We start from the raw sequence: 20,172 nt of genomic DNA on the forward strand, positions 1-20,172 counted from the left end.
AAGCTAATGTACTCAATGATTTTTTTGCCTCTGTCTTCATGAACAAGGTCAGCTCCCAGACTGCTGCACTGGGCAGCACAGTATGGGGAGAAGGTGACCAGCCCTCTGTGGAGAAAGAAGTGGTTCGGGACTATTTAGAAAAACTGGATGAGCACAAGTCCATGGGGCTGGATGCGCTGCATCCAAGGGTGCTAAAGGAGTTGGCGGATGTGATTGCAGAGCCATTGGCCATTATCTTTGAAAACTCATGGCGATCGGGGGAGGTCCCGGATAACTGGAAAAAGGCTAATGTAGTGCCCATCTTTAAAAAAGGGAAGAAGGAGAATCCGGGGAACTACAGGCCAGTCAGCCTCACCTCAGTCCCTGGAAAAATCATGGAGCAGGTCCTCAAGGAATCAATTCTGAAGCACTTCGAGGAGAGGAAAGTGATCAGGAACAGTCAGCATGGATTCACCAAGGGCAAGTCATGCCTGACTAACCTAATTGCCTTCTATGAGAAGATAACTGACTCTGTGGATGAGGGGAAAGCAGTGGATGTGTTTTTCCTTGACTTTAGCAAAGCTTTTGATATGGTCTCCCACAGTATTCTTGCCAGCAAGTTAAAGAAGTATGGGCTGGATGAATGGACTATAAGGTGGATAGAAAGCTGGCTAGATCGTCGGGCTCAACGGGTAGTGATCAACAGCTCCATGTCTAGTTGGCAGCCGGTTTCAAGTGGAGTGCCCCAGGGGTCGGTCCTGGGGCGGTTTTGTTCAATATCTTCATTAATGATCTGGAGGATGGTGTGGACTGCACCCTCAGCAAGTTTGCAGATGACACTAAACTGGGAGAAGTGGTAGATACGGTGGAGGGTAGGGATAGGATATAGAGGGACCTAGACAAATTAGAGGATTGGGCCAAAAGAAACCTGATGAGGTTCAACAACAACAAGTGCAGAGTCCTGCAGTTAGGACGGAAGAATCCCATGCACTGTTACAGACTAGGGACCGAATGGCTAGGAAGCAGTTCTGCAGAAAAGGACCTAGGGGTTACAGTGGACGAGAAGCTGGATATGAGTCAACAGTGTGCTCTTGTTGCCAAGAAGGCTAAAGGCATTTTGGGCTGTATACATAGGGGCATTGCCAGCAGATCGAGGGACATGATCATTCCCCTCTATTCGACATTGGTGAGGCCTCATCTGGAGTACTGTGTCCAGTTTTGGGCCCCACACTACAAGAAGGATGTGGAAAAATTGTAAAGAGTCCAGCGGAGGGCAACAAAAATGATTAGGGGGCTGGAGCATATGACTTATGAGGAGAGGCTGAGGGAACTGGATTGTTTAGTCTGCAGAAGAGAAGAATGAGGGGGATTTGATAGCTGCTTTCAACTACCTGAAAGGGGTTTCCAAAGAGGATGGATCTAGACTGTTCTCAGTGGTACCTGATGACAGAACAAGGAGTAATGGTCTGAAGTTGCAGTGGGGGAGGTTTAGGTTGGATATTAGGAAAAACTTTTTCACTAGGAGGGTGGTGAAGCACTGGAATGGGTTACCTAGGGAGGTGGTGGAATCTCCTTCCTTAGAGGTTTTTAAGGTCAGGCTTGACAAAGCCCTGGCTGGGATGATTTAGTTGGGAATTGGTCCTGCTTTGAGCAGGGGGTTGGACTAGATGACCTCCTGAGGTCCCTTCCAACCCTGATATTCTATGATTCTATGACCGGATACTGGGCTAGATGGACCTTTGGTCTGACCCAGTATGGCCGTTCTTATGTTCTTGTGTTCTTATCTGTCTTTTTGCAATCAGTTTTACTGACAGAAAATCAGGTCTTGTTTTCAATAATGGCAATTTCTTAAACATTTTTAATTCCTGCCCTTGAAAACTGCCTCTTACACAAGTCCCAAGTCAAAAGTTACCTGTGTTTTCAAACTTTGTAATCTTTCATTTGATTTCAGGGGCATAAACTTACACTTTGCCCCCCCCCCCCAATCTGAAGTAATTTCAAAGTACGTATATTTCAAAATATATTCTAGTTCTTGGTGAGTCAGCTATAAACTTCAGAAAGCATGAAGGTTTTTTGCAGTTATAAGACTGATTTTCTTTTATCTCCCTTAGAATGGAACCATAATTACAGGTCTCCATATGAAGAGGCTGCTATGTCTCCATAGTAAACTCAATTAGAACCCCAATCCAATAGTTGCAAAAACTATTGGCCCGAGCCTTTACTGCTTAAACTAAAGGAAAGTGTTAGCTTTCATTTACAGAAGGACCTTTGTTATTTCTAAGCTGCTAATAGAGGGCATATGCATATTAAGATGCTTAATCTTACTTCTGCTGAAGACAATGGCAAAAAAAAACAAAAAAACCGACCAACGAAAACCAAACTCTCTTGTTGAAATAAATAGAGCAGGATTGCCCCTGAATTGCCCACCACAAAAATCAAGAATTTTGGCTTTGTTACAATGTATTTTCAAACCTAACTAGCACACAAGTTTGTAGACGTAACAAGAGGGTTAGTTTAAAGGAGGAGTAATAATCCACTTTTGAGTTAGGGTGAGACAAAATTAGACAAAACTCAATTTCCAATCAGTGTAACTTTTCAAATTCTCCTTTTTCTTAAGAATAAATCTGACAACTTTCAAGCCAAACAAATTTTGTATCCAAAGGTATAGGATTGCAAAAACAAGCATTATTATGGAAGCTAATTGTAACCTTAACTACAGACAATAAGGAGGTTAAGTTGGCGCATGAGTGGGACTTGGTGAGAGTGCTTTATCTTTAACGTTGTCCTTCTGGGTTTTCCCTACTTCTTACTAGCCAACCCTTTGATTAAGTATACTGTATTGTGGTTGTTTAAATGCATGATAGCCTATTTAGTGGGAACATCTCAGATTCTAGGACTTTGCCCTGCAGGATGCACTGAACCGTACAGGGCACATGAAGTTTGAAACTGTCAGTGATGAGGACCCAGCAAAGACTTTGCTAGATCTGTTGCAGTATAATAAGGAAAACTGTATCTTAAAAACCTGCATTGTGAGTTTGATATTCTTTCAGTGATATATTAAATCTTCAAAACATAAAAGCCTACTTCTAACTGTAAAGCCTATTACAGTTTTATTTGGATTTGAGCTATTTGCATGTTTGCTAGATCTTCCTGAGAGAATCTTGCAGATACCTTGTGTGTGTATATATTTTTATGTTTGATATTCTGTTAAGGTCTGGAAAAAGTGCCCATGGAGTTTCTTTATAGGGATCCTTGCAAATGTTTGATGGTTTCAAGAGATGTAGATATTTACAGATTGACAGCTTTTTCTTATTACAATTTTCAGTGTTTTACTTTTGATGATTGTGACAGTGGTTAAAGATGGTTTGATTCCTTTTGATCCTCATTCTGCTGTAGTGTTTCACAGTCTTGATCTAGTTTAAGAAGACAAAAATCAGTGTAATATACTTGCATTTTATCAGTTTAAGTGAATATAAATGCAATCTATAAAATATTCCTCTTTTTTGTTTTTGTGCACAGAAAAGATGAAAAGGAGTATGCACTGAAGCAAATTGAAGGTACAGGGATATCGATGTCGGCCTGTAGAGAGATTGCAGTAAGTGGACATAAACAAAAGAAAATATTTTCTTATATTTTGTTATGCAATGGATAGTGTATATCTTGCTCTGTGAACAACACAACCAAAGGCTTAAAGTAGAAACTTTTCAGTTTAGGTATGAAAATTTGAAGGTTTATTCCAATATACGCTTCTACTAAAATTAATGTTTTGTAAATATATTAAAAACAACTTGTAAATGTCAGATCTGTGGCAAGGATATAATATATATTTTTTCAGGATAATTTTGTCTGTCTTACTTTTGTTTTTTAACCCTGGCAAATAAAGTATTGTTTTAAAAACTATATCAATTAAATTTAAAAAATATTTAAGGTTCCAAAAGAGACTCTAGTTGCCATTATGAAAAGGTCACTAATGTGTTCTATGTCAGTGTAATGGTAACCTACTCTTGTTTTATGTCTGAAAATGCACTGTAGTCTTGTTACACTCTCTGCTCTCCTTCGTACAGAAAGTTGTCTTAAGACTACTTTTCCATTTTGCTTTAATGCTTTCTTTCATTGTAAGTGTATGAATCGCCTAGTGATGTCAGTAGGACTCCTAATAATAATAGGAATTGCATGTCTGTATCTGAAGGCAGAATTTGGCCATTTGATGTTTTTTGAGACTGAAAATAACTGTGCATTAGGGTTCAAGTACTTGTTAGGGGAATAAAATTTTGTAATGCAATGCCTTCTGCATCATTGTAAAAGAGATGCACTTGCTTGATCTAATATATTTGAATGCTGACATCATGGTCAGTGCTTACAAATATAAGATGTATGCCTCTGGGTTTTTATACTCTAGTACCCTAACACAAAAATAAGCTGTTCAGACACACACACAGTATCACATGACAATAGAAGCTCATGGTGGTCAGGAATTGAAGAGGCCACTGACTTCTGTTTAGCATAATATACATGGTAATTTTTTGTGTAATCTAAGGAGGCTTAGCAGCTAAAAGTACTGTTCTTTAAAGTGCCTGTCACTATTAAATTAAGGTAGTTCACTGTGGAGATTATAGGTACACCTCTACCTCGATATAACGCTGTCCTCGGGAGCCAAAAAATCTTACCGCGTTATATTGAACTTGCTTTGATCCACCGGAGTGGATCAATACTAGGGATTGTCTTCCCTGTCCGCCATTTGCCCCACCATACTAGGGGCTCTGTGTCTCTCTTCCCGCATCCCTCCAAAGGATACCTAACCTTTTCTTCCTCCCTTATTGAATGGCGGCGTGGGTGGCTGATGCCTTCCCTTGCCCAAATGGAGCAGGCTTTGAGGAGGCAAAGTCTGAGGAAGGAATGAAAGTAGCCTCCTTCTCTATCCTCTCCCTCTGTCTGCCCAGGGGGGCTGAGCATCCACCCCAAAGCTCCAAGCAGGGAGAGCAATTATTTCTCTTTTGATCATTCAGAGATCAGGGTGTGAACATGTTAAATTCTACTGGGAGGGTGAAGGGGATATTTTTCTGGGGGAAGGTATTAATGGGTTGCCATCAACAGGAGACTGTGGCTGAGTGTGTCTTGTTTTCCCTTTTTCAATATTGTTATTCTCCTCCAAATCAATAGACTTCTGACTACTGATGTCTAGAATATTCCCTGAAATTTTGGAATTGATTGGACACAGTGTTCAAAAGCTACTGTGTGACAGACAGAGAGATTCCATGATATTGAATGTAAGGCCTCACAAGCTTGGCCAAAAATGTACCTCAAAACCTGCAGTACAGGGTTTGCTTATACAAACCTATGAAGTCCTACAGAAAAGAGACTGGATTGGTAGAGACGTCTTTATAGGTGGCAATGGAGAGAGCAGATTCAGAGAGAGAGAGTGTCTATGTAAGAAGAGGAAATTAGCCCTCAGATTTAAAACCAGTTTATAGTACAAGAGCTCAGAAACTTCCTTTCTGATATTTGCATTGCAAGTGGGAAGACTACACATTTCTCTTGAAAAGCTCAACATTACATAGGTGAGTCTAAAGGATTCAGACAAAGGAGGCCATGTTAAGACAAGTGTGTGGATAGTTCTTTTGGCATCCATAATACAAATTTCAGAGGAATGATCAGGATGGATGCCAGTCTCCAAAACTGGGGCTCATCTTCATAGTGGTGTATATGTGGCTCCATTGAATGAGGTTGCATATAGGAAAGGCACATGTGGTGCAAACAACCTGATTGACTGAGTGTTTAGGATAGCTGACAACCCATCCTGTTTCTGATGTTTAACCATGTTATACCTGAGCAAAACCTGAGGTTCCAGGAATTTATCACTGTGTTAAGAAGTCATTCAGCTGTCCACAGGTTCAAAACCATTATACATAGAAGACATTGCACAAGATGGGACGATATCAGATATAGCTTTGTGACCTAGAGGCCGACTTTTTCTGTCAAGGAGAAATGCAAAGACCGCTATCTTTTTCCAGAGAGATTACGGATCAGTTTATCAATCCTTTGTTAGGACTTGGCAAATCATTTTTGTGCTTTGCCTTTCTTCCTTTACCTCTGTTTATGTTCCCTGTCCATAGAAAGGAAAGGGCTCATATAACTGATTGTATCAAATAGGTAATGGTTCCTAGAGTCAGTGGTGGTGATTGTATCCCATCTTTCAACTTTTGGACAACATCAGCTGAAGCAGGAATCCATATTTCATTCAAGCTTGTTGTATTAACATTGTAATTTAGATTCTGTTGGCGATCATAAGAACAGCCATACTGGGTCAGACCAATGGTCCTCTAGCCCAGTATCCTGTATCTCACAGCAGCCAGTTCCAGATGCTTCAGAGGGAATGAACAGAACATTGCAATTTCAAGTGATCCATCCCCTGCCATCCAGTCCTAGCTTCTAGCAGTCAGAGGTTTAGACACACCCAGAGCGTGGGATTGCATCCGTGACCATCTTGGCTAATAACCATTGATGGACCTATCCTCCATGAAATTATCTAATTCTTTCTTGAACTCAGTTTTTTTTTTTGTGTGGCCTTTACTAACATCCCTTGTTGATGAGTTCTGCAGGTAGACTGTGCATTGTGCGAAAAAGTGCTTCCTTATGTTTGCTTTAAACCTGCTGCCTATTATTTTTATCAGGTAACCTCCAGTTCTTGTGTTATGTCAAGGGGTAAATAACACTTCCCTATTCACTTTCTCCATACTGTTAATAATTTTAGAGACCTCTGTCATATCCCCTCTTAATAGTCTTTTTTCTAAGAGGAACAGTCTCAGTCTTTTTAATCTCTCCTTATGGAAGCTGTTCCATACCGTAATCATTTTCATTTCCCTTCTCTGCACCTTTTCCAATTATAATGCATTTTTTTAAGATAAGGTGAACAGAACTGCATGGAGTATTCAAGGTGTGGGCATACCATGGGTTTATATAGTGGCATTGTAATATTTTTTGTTTTATTTGTCCCTTTCCTAATGGTTCTTGACCTTCTGTTAGCTTTTTTTGACTGCTGCTGCATATTGAGTAGATTTTTGCAGGGAACTATTCATGATGATTCCAAGATCTTTCCTGAGTGGTAACAGCTGATTTAGACCCCATCATTTTGTAAGTATAGTTGGGATTATTTTTTCCAATGTGCATTACTTTGCACTTACCAATATTGAATTTCATCTGTCAATTTGTCACCCAGTTACCCAGTTTTGTGAGATCCCTTTGTAACGCTTCACAGTCAGCTTTGGACTTAACTGAGTAATTTTGTATAGTTTGTAAATTTTGCCACCTCTCTGTTCACCCATTTTTCAGATCATTTATGAGTATGTTGAACAGCTCATGTCCCTGTAGAGATCCGTGGGGGGATCTCTCTGTTTATCTCTCTTCAGTGTGAAAACTGACCATTCCTACCCTTCATTTCCTGTCTTTTAACCAATTACTGATCTATGAGTGAACCTTCCCTCTTATCCCGTGTCTCCTTACTTTGCTTTAGAACCGTTGATGAGGGAACCTTGTCAAAGGCTTTCTGAAAGTCCAAGTACATTATATCCACTAGGTCACCTTTGTGCACATGCTTGTTGACGCCCTCAAAGAATTCTAATAGATTGGTGAGGCATGATTTTCCTTTACAAAAGCCGTGTTTGACTCTTCCCCAATATAGCTCAGTGGTTTGAGCATTGGCCTGCTAAATCCAGGGTTGTGAGTTCAATCCTTGAGGGGGCCACTTAGGGATCTGGGGCAAAATCAGTACTTGGTCCTGCTAGTGAAGGCAGGGGGCTGGACTCGATGACCTTTCAGGGTCCCTTCCAGTTCTATGAGATAGGTATATCTCCATATCATGTCCATCTATGTGTCTCATAATTTTGTTGTTTACTATAGTTTCAACCAATTTGCCTGGTACTGAAGTTAAGATTACTGGCCTGTAATTGCCAGTATCACCTCTGGAACATTTAAAAAAATCAGCATTACATTAGCTATCCGCCAATCATTTGGTATATAGGCTGATTTAAGCGCTATGTTACAACAGTTAGTAGTTCTGCACTTTCCTATTTGAATTCCTTCAAAACTCTTGGGTGAATACCATCAGATTCTGGTGACTTATTACTGTTTAATTTATCAATTTGTTCCAAAACCACTTCTATTGGCATATCATTCTGGGACAGTTCCTTAGATTTGTCACCTAAAAAGAATGGCTTGGGTGTGGGGATCGCCCCCATATCTTCTGGAGTGAAGACTGATGCATAGAATTCAGTTAGCTTCTCTGCAATGGCCTTGTCTTCCTGGAGTGCTCCAACAACACTGCATATTTAGACTTTGAGTGTTTTGTACATAAGCACGTGTGCTACTTGTCAATATTTGGTTGCTTGCCTTCATGTGTTATATTTAAATAGGACTTTTTAAAATTTGATTGTTCCTCAGTACCTCCTACCTGTACTTTACCAACTTTTTTCCTGTCTTTACTAGGATATAGAGTTCTTATGCATCAAAGTGGCATTTTTCTACCTTTAGCAATATTGGTAAGAAAATTCCTGAAAATGGCATTCATAAAAATAAAATACTGGTATGAATTTCTTCTGACTTCACTCATGGAACAAATACCATTTCCCACAGATTTCAAGGAAAAAATGCTCTTTACTCCAGTACTGAGACATTAGAATAACTAAAGTATATTTTCAGAAAACACGGACTTGAAAAAATGATCTACTCTTTTAGTTTCTTTTCACCCTAGATGTAGCAGTAGGAACTCAGAAGCATCAATTGGAAGATGGTTAAAGCTGTATTGGAAGCCTCCAGAAGAAAAGGGATTCAGCTACCATAGGGAAATAAGGGTCACTCCACTGGGTAACAATATGAAAGAACCTTGCCATAAACAGATGGGATATTGAAGAACTACAGTTTGGCCAAGTATTGAGCTACACAAGGGATTATAAACTGGATTTATAAGATCATCATCATCATCTATGTTTTAGAAACAGAGAGGTCACCTTGCTAAAGTCTCAATTTAAGAACTGCTTTGGGAGGGTCGCAGGATTTGTGTTCAACTTTTTTTATTTTATTTCTTCTCTTCCTCTACTTAATCTTAAGTATCAGAGGAGTAGCCGTGTTAGTCTGGATCTGTAAAAAGCAACAGAGAGTCCCGTGGCACCTTTAAGACTAACAGATCTGCCACAGGACTCTCTGTTGCTTTTTACTTAATCTTAGTCACTTCCCTAGAGTGACTGATGGGACATACACTGAGAAACAAACAAAAAAAACCCTTGCTTGTTTCTTTTCCCTGAAGCAGCATGACCATAATCCATAACAACCCTGTTAACTGAAACTAGTAAATGGCTACAGACAGTTGGCATTACATGGAAATTTGTATATTTCAAACTGTCATTCTTGTGGGAAGGTCCTGTAGGGCTGGTCATTTCAAGTAGCCTGCCCATGAATGACTGCCTCTGTTCCCTATAGCGAAAGGACCATGAACCTACAGGGTTGGATTGATGGAAAAGCTGCTTCCGAGAAAAGAAATAAAGAGGTAAGTATTTCCTATATCATTTTCTTTCAGTTGCTACCTCCAAAATAATTGGGTATGTGAGTTCCTTCTGGGCTTGGAGAAAATTTACTGAATCAGTTTCTGGCCATGACATGTAAGACTTGATAGCATCAGAATAGCACCATCATAGTCTAAATACATAGCGTAAGATTGGAGCATGAGGAAATGGCAAGATCTCTCCCCCCATACACACTGTCCGCCACTTATTTTTAACCTTTTTATTTAGTGAAAGGAAGAGAGCAGGCCATTGGCTTGTGGTTTGGTAGTCAGCACTTGTTCCTCAGACCCAGAAACTGTTTGTGACTGACACTCTCTCTTCATTGAACATGACTCCAATGTTGTACTTGTTGAAAGGAGTAGTAAGTCTGTGGTTTTTATTGAGATGCATAGTTGCATACACTAAAACCTGCACTGTACTTGCGTAATCTGGAAATCTGCTTCTGAAGAGATCCATGAGCTACAACATAACTACTAGTGCATCTGCATCAGCTACAACATAACTACTAGTGCACACTTATGTAGATTTAAAATTGTCTACTAAGATTCTTATTTATCAGTTTAATAGCTTATGTAGGAGTACTTTTACAGTATCTTTGTAATACTGGGTAGAAAACATTTTGTATTTGTAAAATACAGTAGTAAGATCTACAGTGTCCACTGTTGCATGATCAGGCAATGAAAGACCCCAGTCTTAATGTATATAATTAAGCTTAATCTTGTAACAATTCCTTGATATGACTTGAGCATTAACATATCTTTTCAAGGAAGCTTAATTTTTCTCTGAATCTTGAAGATACCTTTCTTAGATATTCATCATTTAAAGTACTTGAAATCATGGCTTGGATACCCAGCATTGTATTTTTCTTTTGTTATCTTCATTATTTTGACTTCTATGTTCTTGTTATAATGAGAATGGAAAATCAGTGAATAACATGCAGTAGTAAAAAAAAAAAATTCTAGAAAGTTTATGAAACATTTGTGCAAAATTGGCTTTTCATCTTTTACTTAGTTTTCTTTTCTACCAACAATTGGAATTTCTTTGTAGGGGAAAATAAACTGAATATAAATATTTAAGTTTTTAGATCAGTGGTCTTTTCAAGACAGAGAAGTGAGCTATTCCTTTTTGAACTAGTTGTATTGCTCTAGTTTAGTCACAAATGGTTTGTTGTGTCTGCACTAGTGATGGTGATGAGTGTTCTGAATTGTTGCAGTTTTGCCTTTGTGTCAGTATTAAGACTAGGATTCAAAACCATGTCAGTTGCAACGCCCTGTGTCAATATATTGGTTCCTGGCAAAGCTCCCAGAAACAGCAGATTTTGGGTGCCTTCAAAAGGCTGTCCATGTACTGTGGGACACTAGCGGGAGGACTAGATGAACCATTTCAAGTTACCTCTGTCCATACGGACATTAACATGGTACAAAGTGAAATTGTTTGGATTATAACATTAATTTAGCTTTACTGAAAACTAATCCAAGAAGACTGTAGCATTCGTGTACACCACTTGGAGTGGGGGCGCAAGATGTGCTACAACAGGCCAGAGGGACCGAATGGTTCTGAGGATAAGCAATGTCTTAGAGTCCATGTGATCTGTTGAACTAAACATGAAACTAATAAATTCTGGGTTCTTCTCCAGGCTGTACCAATAACTCGTGGTCACCTGATTTTTCTGCATTTTAGAAATGTGAAATAAATTCACCTTATAAGAGTGAGGATTAATTTTTCAATGTTACAGTATTTTGAAGACATAAAGTGTTACATAGGTACCACATCTTTAATGTTTAAGACACAATTACAAACTCTATTTTATAACTTACATGATTGTTTATTAATTAGTAATCTTTAACCAAAACAGAGGACTTGCATCCATGTCCAAGCCTTCCTTTTTGTCCTGGATCTTAGACTTCATCAGCACTTTGCAATATTTGCTGTGAGGTGGAAGGTAACTTTCTACTTCTATTCCATCTGCTTTTTTAGAGCATAGTTTAAATAAAGTGAGACATTAACAACTGTCCCCCCACTCAAAATCTACCATGTATCTCTTGAAAAACACACTTTTGCAGTAGCAATTTCTTTTGAATGTGAAAATAGAATGTTTGTGTTTATGGAAGATTCGAAACTCCACTCCCTATTTCAGTAGCTGGAGGTAGTTAAATAACTATATATTATAAATTTAAGGGATTTTTTTTTTATTAATGTTAGGCATGTATTGGCTAGAATAGTCTACATATCATGGGCTTTATAAAACATGAATCAACAGCAGGAAAGTTATTTGTTTAGCAACATGACAGCCCCTTCTGATCTGCATGCCATGGGTAAAATGAGATTTACTCAAATTACATTGCCTAATCCTGTATAAACTGTGCAATTTAAATGCAGTTTTCATAAGGGACTACAGAACAGCTTTTTAAAGCATAAGAGAAGTTATAATTTATGGGTATGTGTAGCGGGGCAGTAACCCCGCTCCCGCCCTGAAGGGCTAAAAACAGCCCTGCGAGAGGGCTGTGGTGGGGAACCAGTAAGCCTGGGCTGATTGGGGAAGCAGGCGCAGCTGGGCCACGCCCCAATCAGGACACAGCTGGCCCTATAAAGGGGCTGTTAGGCCGGAGCTCAGAAAGTCTTTCTCTAGATGTGGACAGAGATGGGCCTGGCTGCTTGGGAGCTCGGCAGAGTACCTAGAGTAGAGCAGGGCTGGGGAAAGACCAGAGGAACTGGGGCGCTCCAGGCTGGAAAAGCTCCAGGCTGCAGGCCTTGGTAAAGGCCGGGAAGGGTACTGGGGTTGCAGAGGTGCAGCCCAAGGGTAGGCAAAGGCAGCAGGTTCAAACCCCCCTTTGCCAATGATGAATGGCTTGTACACTGCAGTTGGCCCCAGTGAGTGGGGGCTAGATGGTGACTGGCAGTAGCCATAGACTGAGGCGAGGTGGGGGATAGAGGGTTGGGCTTTCCCTGGGGAGGGGAGACCCAGAGCGGTGGGGGTACTGCCAGGGGGAAGAACCCAAGGAAAAGGGGCACCGGGGTCAGGGAGGGACACTGGGGACCAGCGAAAGGCAAGACACCAGCTTGCAGAGGGTGCTCCGGGCTGGAACGAGCTAATTCCCTGGACAACCAGCAGGAGGCGCCACAGCGATGAGGCTTTGCCGTGCTATGGTATTCATTATCCTTTTTTTTACTTTAGAGAAAAATTATTAGAAAAATGTGAAAATGGTACCTCTTCATTCAACAGATCTGCCTCTTTTCAGTGTCTTAGCAGCTGACATTACTGACCAAAATAATATTGCTTTTAAAATCTAACATAACTCGATATTTTTATACATCAACTTCCCCCCCCTTCACCTCCTGCCCCCCTCAAGCTAATCAATATAGTATGTTTAGGCCTGCATCCAAGAAAGGGTATAAAGCAGATCCATGTTAATAACTAATGAAATGTCAGTGTTATTTCTGAGTATTCTTGTTTTTGTCAACTTTTTAAACATCCTTTAAAGAAAATGTAATTTTGCCTCCAAAAGGGCATAAAGGATGGGATTACTCCACCTGCCCTTCAACTTCTTCTCACTGCTTGTAGCTGAGTCGAGTCAAAACTTGCCGTTTCCTAACTTCTTCACTCATTAGTGCAGCTTATTCTTTATGTCAGGACTTGTAGGTAGTTAGTTCCTTAGTATTGTATAGATTTTTTTGATAACATTTCCTTTCTTCCCTTTATAAGGAAATTAACATCTTTGTTTTGCCTGTGAGTCCATACTAGGATCAGTTATATAACTGAACACAAATCTCCAGGTTCAAAAATTCAATGTGAGGCTTTAATACCTCTCAGTGATGGGCACATCAGATATTTACTATGTCTAGGTGAAGGGCACATTAAAGAAAGATGTGCCATCTGTAAGTCTTTTTCTGTGAAAACAGAGTTAGGGTATCTTGCTTAAAAATGTTCCTTTTGGAGAGGTCAGTGCACCCATCTTCAGACTCTGGGATGTCTGGGGCAGAAACTTCTGAACAATTATCTAAAACTGATCCTGCTGGCTCCTCTACATGTGGAGCTGAAGTTCCTGGGAAGGGAAGAGCACTGGGTCTCGAGGGGAAGAGATCTAGTCTCAATCACCAGGCCCTTCCTTGAGGAGACATAAATCATCACAAACTCAGATAAAAGGTAGTACAAGTCCCAAAAAGAGTCCTTCTGACATTGTCAGGCACCGGTCACTGTGCCTCATGACAAGCTACTTCAGTACCACATAAATAGATGGTTACTGACCTCATTTCACTGAGGTCTCCAGTACTAACACAATCTACTTGCCTATTTTTTGACACCAGTGTATTAGGGACCAAAATCCTATACTGGTTTCTTTGCTATTGGACTTCCCAGGACTAGTAGTGGTGAAGGTGCCTCTTCCTCTGCTGTTCTGGCAGTGGTACAGAGTATATCAGCACTACCAGCCAGGTGCTCCTGGCATGCCTGCTGGTACAGGTCCTCCTCCTCAGGAGGACAGTTCATTCTCCTCCTCAGGCGCTGAGGGCTTTATGGAGCTTTCACCAGCTCATTCCATGGGGTCTAGGTATTCAGGCCAGCATATGTCCAAGCGGGAGTTAAAGGGTGAGTTTTATTATCCTAGATGTAGCTCAGAGGGATACTACTCCCAGGTCCGCCCCTATTGCCACCTGCCCCTTATGCTTATCAACAACCCCAGATAAACACAAGAGATTTCAGGACTCGTTACACAAATTGGCTAACACACCTGAGATCTAGTTGAGGTGATCCAGGAAAAATCATGCGCAACTCCTGGACATCTTGCATACCTCGGTACCTGGATACACTTTAAGCTGGGGGTGTAATTCCTCACTCAAGGAAATGTGCTCATGTTAGCTCTGATTGAGCTAGTGTGCTAAAAATAGAATGTAGCCGTGGCGGTGTGAGGGGCTAGTCACCCCAAATACAGTCCTGTCCAGACCATAGACAGGTATTCAGGGCAGCTAGACCCTTGCACTGCCATGGCTGCATTCTATTTTTAGCAGGCTAGCTTGATGAGAACTAGTGGGAGTAGTGTCTGAGACGATTGGTGCCCCACCCAAGGCTTTATGGAAATATGTGCTTGTGTGTGTATATATACACACACACACACACACACACACACACACACACACACACACACACATATATAAAACTAGAATGTATTGTATGCTACATATGCCATGTAACATATCTCTGTAAAGGTTATGAGCTATTGAATCTATTAATACTAGCTGCTTATTTAATTTTTAAATATCCACCTCCCTTTCCATCTCTTATAGGGAGTATTGAAGTTTAAACCTCCTCAGTGTGATAGATATGCTTGCTTTGATCTGCTTAGCTCTTGGAAGTCCTGCTGCCCGGGGTCCCTAGGGACAGCTCTGTCTGCCATTAGGGATTTTTTTCCCCCCGAGAACCCCCAGTTTGGGAACCACTGGTATAGATAAACAAATTACACCATGGTCCAGAATGTCACCACTCAACAATGGAAACTAACTTGGTGCAAAGCCCAGAAATTGACCTCTGTTCAGCTAAGAGATGGCAAAGTGAATGTTATCTTTAGCACAGGTGAAGGTGGGGCCTGAGCTTATTTTATTTGATAAAAGTGACACATGATGGTAAAAAGTTTGAAAACCACTCAGTTATACTAACAATAGGGGAGAGAAAATCAGACAGAAGTGACTGTAGTTGATAGTGTCCCTTTAAAATGTTAGATTTTATTCAGGGAAAGATGTTTGTTACCCAGGCAACAGAGAATATGTATTTCAGTACCTATGAAAGGAAAAGAACAGATGTTCTTGTGTGCAGCATGGAGTTGCAGCCAATTATCACCCTCATTAGTAAATATAATGCTGGCAGTAATTAAACTGCTTATTACTTTACCATTGCATGTGATGAAATTAATAAGCCATGAATAGAAGGAAGAAGGGTATGGGGGAGAGAGAACTCTTCCTTATCTGACACTGTATGAGATTTTAAATATTTTAACTTAAATAATAAAATTCATCAATGCTCCCTTTCCACACTAAAATGCTTTTTAGATTTTGTAGACTTATATTTTGCCACTGCATTTTCTTCAGTATTATGCATTCTTCTGATTGTCTCCTTAAGAAAGTTCCTTTTGATTTGACATTTGACTCATTAGTATTACATCTTTGATAATTTGTGTTACTCTTCTAAAATATCTGAAAAGGAAATTGGGTAAATACCTTAAAAGTATATTAAAAAAAAGGAAGTCTCTACTAGAATACCAAAAATATTAGTATTCAGCTTCTGGATCATGTAAAATTATACTGAGGCCTGATTTGTACACGGATTTTTGTACAACTATAACTATTATGATTAGGGGGTATGACTTTTTTTAACCAAAATGTTTATGCTGGTACAGCTTCCCTATTGTAGATGCAGTTACATTCATATTATACCGGTATAGCTTATTCTCCTTCCTGTGGGCAGCCACATTCTTTCCAGGTGAGTGAATACTGTTCTCAACTTTTACTCAAAGGAAGTAAGAGCTTTGATATTGGATGTGATAGTTAGGAACAAAGCACATTTTTAGGCCTGATCCTCTTGTAGTATACACTAGCATAACTTTGAGGTGACAATGAAGTTTTGCCATTATACACTAGCTCACGATTTGGCCTCTTGCCTATACTTTTCCATACTTCTTGCCAGAAATAGAAAGGAAAACCTTTATTTTATGCTTTTATAAAGGGCATTGCAAAAACATTTTTTCTGTCTTCACAATATGGGATAAAGGAAAGTGTCCTTGACTATACTTTTTTTCAGGTTCGGATAAAGAACATATGAGGTCAGATAGATCAAACTGTAATGTCGTAGTGCATGGAAACAAGAAAGGAATATTGTGTATCCCTTATTTTTTAGTTTATTTAGCTAATTGGCTGAATTATCCCATCACACCCTAGTGGCATGTTGGGAAACTACTCCAAAATGTCCAATATTATGGCAGTGGTGGCTGAAAAGATGAATGTAAAAGAAAAACGTTTGACCTCTAAATAGAAGGAATGAATTATTTTTAAATTCACGTAACTCTTTTTTTGTGTTGTTTTTAAATCTTCTAATCTCCCCATCAGCCTGCCCCTCCGATTTTGTCCACTGGTGTATGGGCCCTCTCATCACACTAATCCACAGAGACTTCAGCTTCCATGTTGATGACCCATTGGACCCCTTTGGTGCATGTTTCCTCACCTTCACTTTGTTAGTCCTGCAGCCCTGATTCAACACTCCCATTCAACAAAAGGACAATTCCCTTTACGAAACACTGCTTTCTCTAATCTCTCTGTTGGTGAGCTTCCCCTATCTGATGTAGGAACATGGGCCATAGGACTGTAAAGGACTTCCTGCATTACAGAGTCAAGTTCCTTGCTATCATGGGCAATCCTGTCATATAATCCCATTTATAAATGTATTAAGTCTGTCTTAAAACTAGTTGTTTTCCTCTACTACTCCTATTGAAAGGCTGTTCCAAAATCTCACTCCTCTGATGGTTTAGAAATCTTTTAATTTCCAGCCTAAACTTATTCATGGTTTATACCCACTTTGTTTTTGTGCCAACAGTCTCCTTTAGCTTAAAAAGCTCTTCTTTCAGGTGTTTATAACCCTGATGCATTTATAGAGCGCAATCATATCCTCTCTCTGCCTTCACTTTTCTAGAGTAAACAAACCAAACTCTTTTAGTCTCCTCTTGTAAGATAGGCTCTCCACTCCCTGATCATCCTACCAGCTCTTCTCTGTACCAGTTCCAGTTTGAAATTAATTTTCTTGAAAAGGGGAAGGTGGAGGAGATTGGTCACTGTCAGCATTGCCCATCAGCCCTCTCCCTCATGCCCTGTCACTTGGCCTTTCTGTGACTTCCAGTCTGTCATTGCTGATGACTTCTTGTCTGTTCTCAGCCCTCTCCTTCTTTCCTTTTCTTCCTGTTTTTGACATGTCAGCTGCCTTCAACACCATTGACCATGGTCCTCTTCTTGAAATCTTGTCCTCCCTTTGCATCTGTGATCTGTCCTTGCCTGGTTCTCCTTCTGCCTCTCTAATTGCTTCTTTGGAGGATCGGTCTAATTTTCCCCCTCAACTTTTTTTTGGGGAGGAGGAGCGGGAGTATGGTTCCAGGGGACTCTGTCTTGGGTCCCCTTCTCTTCTCTCTCTACACCTTATCAATGGGTAATCTCATCTGCAAAAACAAATTCAGCTTCCCACTCTATACTGATGACTTGCAGATCTACGTCTTGTTTCCAAACTAAAATCTTGATCTGTCTCTTTGACACTTGTTGTCTAGCTATCAGCTCAAGCTTAACATGGCTAAAACACAGTTATTAATCTTCCTTCCACCCACCCCCTTCTCACTATCTCTTTTCTTGATCACTGTAGACAACATCACCATCCTGCCTGTCTCTCACGTCTGTAATCTAGGTGTCTTCAACTCAGACCTCTCTCTAGGTCCTCACTTTCAGGCTACGTTTAAATCTTGCATGTTCTTTTCTGCATAACATCTCTATGATACAGCCTTTCCTACCCATCCATACAGTTAAAACACTCATCCAGGCCCTCACCTTGCATCTCAGTTACTGCAAAACCCTTTTCTCTGGTCTTTGCAAAAGTAATCATGCCCCACTCATATCCATTCAGAATGATGCTGCAAAGATTTTTCCAGCCTTCTTGCTTTGACCATGCCATCTTCCTCTTTGTTCCCACTCTCTATTGCATCAAATATAAATGGCTTGTCTTCACTTTCAAGGCTATTTTGCCTTCATGGCCTATCATGACACTACCATTCATCTCTGGAGAGATCATTGCTGTTGAGATGTTGATGCTAGCCTCTGTTGCCCAATTGTTACACTTTCAAACAAGCACCTTCATGCTTTCTTGCATGCTGCTGCACATGTTTGGGAGGAACTTCCCATGGACATCAGCAAAACATCCATCTTCAAATCCCTCCTCAAAACTCTCCTTTGCTGTGATGCCTACAAGAATCTTGACCATGGTTAGGCTGCTGCTGTGCGAGTCCATAGCTTATCATACTGAGCAATATTGTCTCCTTTTCTTGTACTTCCCCCTCTGGGGCCTCTGTCTGTTTATTTTTGTTCATGTTTTTAAGTTAGATTGTTCGGCCTTTGGAGTAGGGAGAGCCTGGTTGTTCTGCTTGATACAGTGCTTAGCACAGTCCATGGTCCATAAGTAGGGCTGCTAGCACTATGGTGATACAGATAAAACTGGCAATTGAAACTTTTAAAATATGATATCCTAAAACAATTACAAATGGGAGCTCTGCACTTGGGTCTGGTCAGTGCTTCTGTTTTTCTTTACCATATGTTTGTACAGTACCTAGCCCAGTGGGCTTCTCTTCTTGATTGGTGTCTCTAGCTGCTACTGTTGTAACACAAACAATAAAGAATACTATAAAACAAGTTACCAGCTTGCCTCCTGCTGACAGAAATTTATAATAATTTGGGAAAAGTCCAGGTCCTTTCATTATACAGGAACTCCTCACTTAAAGTCGTCCCAGTTAACGTTGTTTCGATGTTAGGGAACATGCTCATTTAAAGTTGTGAAATGCTCCCTTCTAACGTCGTTTGGCAGCTGCCTGTTTTGTCCACTGCTTGCAGGAAGAGCAGCCCGTTGCAGGTAGCTGGTGGGTGGTTGGAACCAGGGTGGACCAGCAGCCCCCTATCAGCTCCCCACTCCCTGAAGTTCCTGTGCAGCAGCTGTCCCTTCCCCACTGCCATGTGCTGCTCCTGCCATCTGCCTTGGAACTGCTCCCAGAGACTCCTGCTTGCTGTACGGGGGAGGGGGGGAAATGGGGGCTAATGTCAGGGTGTCTCCCCCTCCCCCTTCTCCTGCACCCCGCTTACCCCATCTTCCATAGAGCAGGGGGGACACACGATGGAGGGAGGGAGCTTCTAGGCAGTAGCTGCCCTCTGAGGTCTCAGCAAGCTGATTTAATTAACAAGGCAGTATACTTAAGCCGGCGGTCAGCTACTTAAAAGGGAAATGCGCATTTTTTCTCTCGCACACAGGGTGTGTGTGTCTGTCTGCCCTTCCTCCTTTCCTGCTGCCTTGTAGAGTGTTGTGAGAGTTAACCCTTGAGGGCTCAGTCAATTGCTAGTTCATTTAGCAGTAAGGCATTCCTTGGGAAATATCCCACCTTCTGACTCTTCCACCTCAACCAAGCTTCACAATCATCATCACAGTGTACCAGTATTAAATTGTTTGTTTAAAACTTATACTGTACTGTGTGTGTGTGTGTGTGTGTGTGTGTGTGTGTATGTATGTATGTGTGTGTGTATATATATATAAAAATATAGTCTTTTGTCTGGGGAAAAAAATTTCCCTGGAACCTAACCCCTTCATTTACATTAATTCTTATGGGGAAATTGGATTCGCTTAACATCGTTTCGCTTAAAGTCGCATTTTTCAGGAACATAACTACAACGTTAAGTGAGGAGTTCCTGTATATCTTTTCTGGAGCAGCAAAGCAGTCCTATTAGGATTCTTGCCAAACTATATTAAATGAATTGTTTGAAGAAGTTCCTGGGACAAGCCATTGAAGTGTATAAGAGAAACAGTTTAATCTTGCTGTATCGTGCTATTAAATGAGATTATATATTGCAATCCAGAATAGGG

General features: G+C 40.6%; 1 protein-coding gene across 1 annotated transcript in view; it reads left to right on the forward strand.

The window, feature by feature from the left end:
- CDK19 (cyclin dependent kinase 19) overlaps nucleotides 1-20,172 on the forward strand; it is a 212,649-nt gene that overhangs the window by 57,155 nt on the left and 135,322 nt on the right. The window contains exon 2 of the mRNA XM_026653668.2: nucleotides 3,499-3,574. Coding sequence (XP_026509453.1) covers nucleotides 3,499-3,574 — 76 coding nt within the window. The remainder of the gene's footprint in view (nucleotides 1-3,498; nucleotides 3,575-20,172) is intronic.

Source organism: Terrapene carolina, unplaced genomic scaffold (genome assembly GCF_002925995.2).
Source record: "Terrapene carolina triunguis isolate 2854851 unplaced genomic scaffold, T_m_triunguis-2.0 Scaffold42, whole genome shotgun sequence".
Taxonomy (NCBI): Eukaryota; Metazoa; Chordata; order Testudines; family Emydidae; genus Terrapene; species Terrapene triunguis.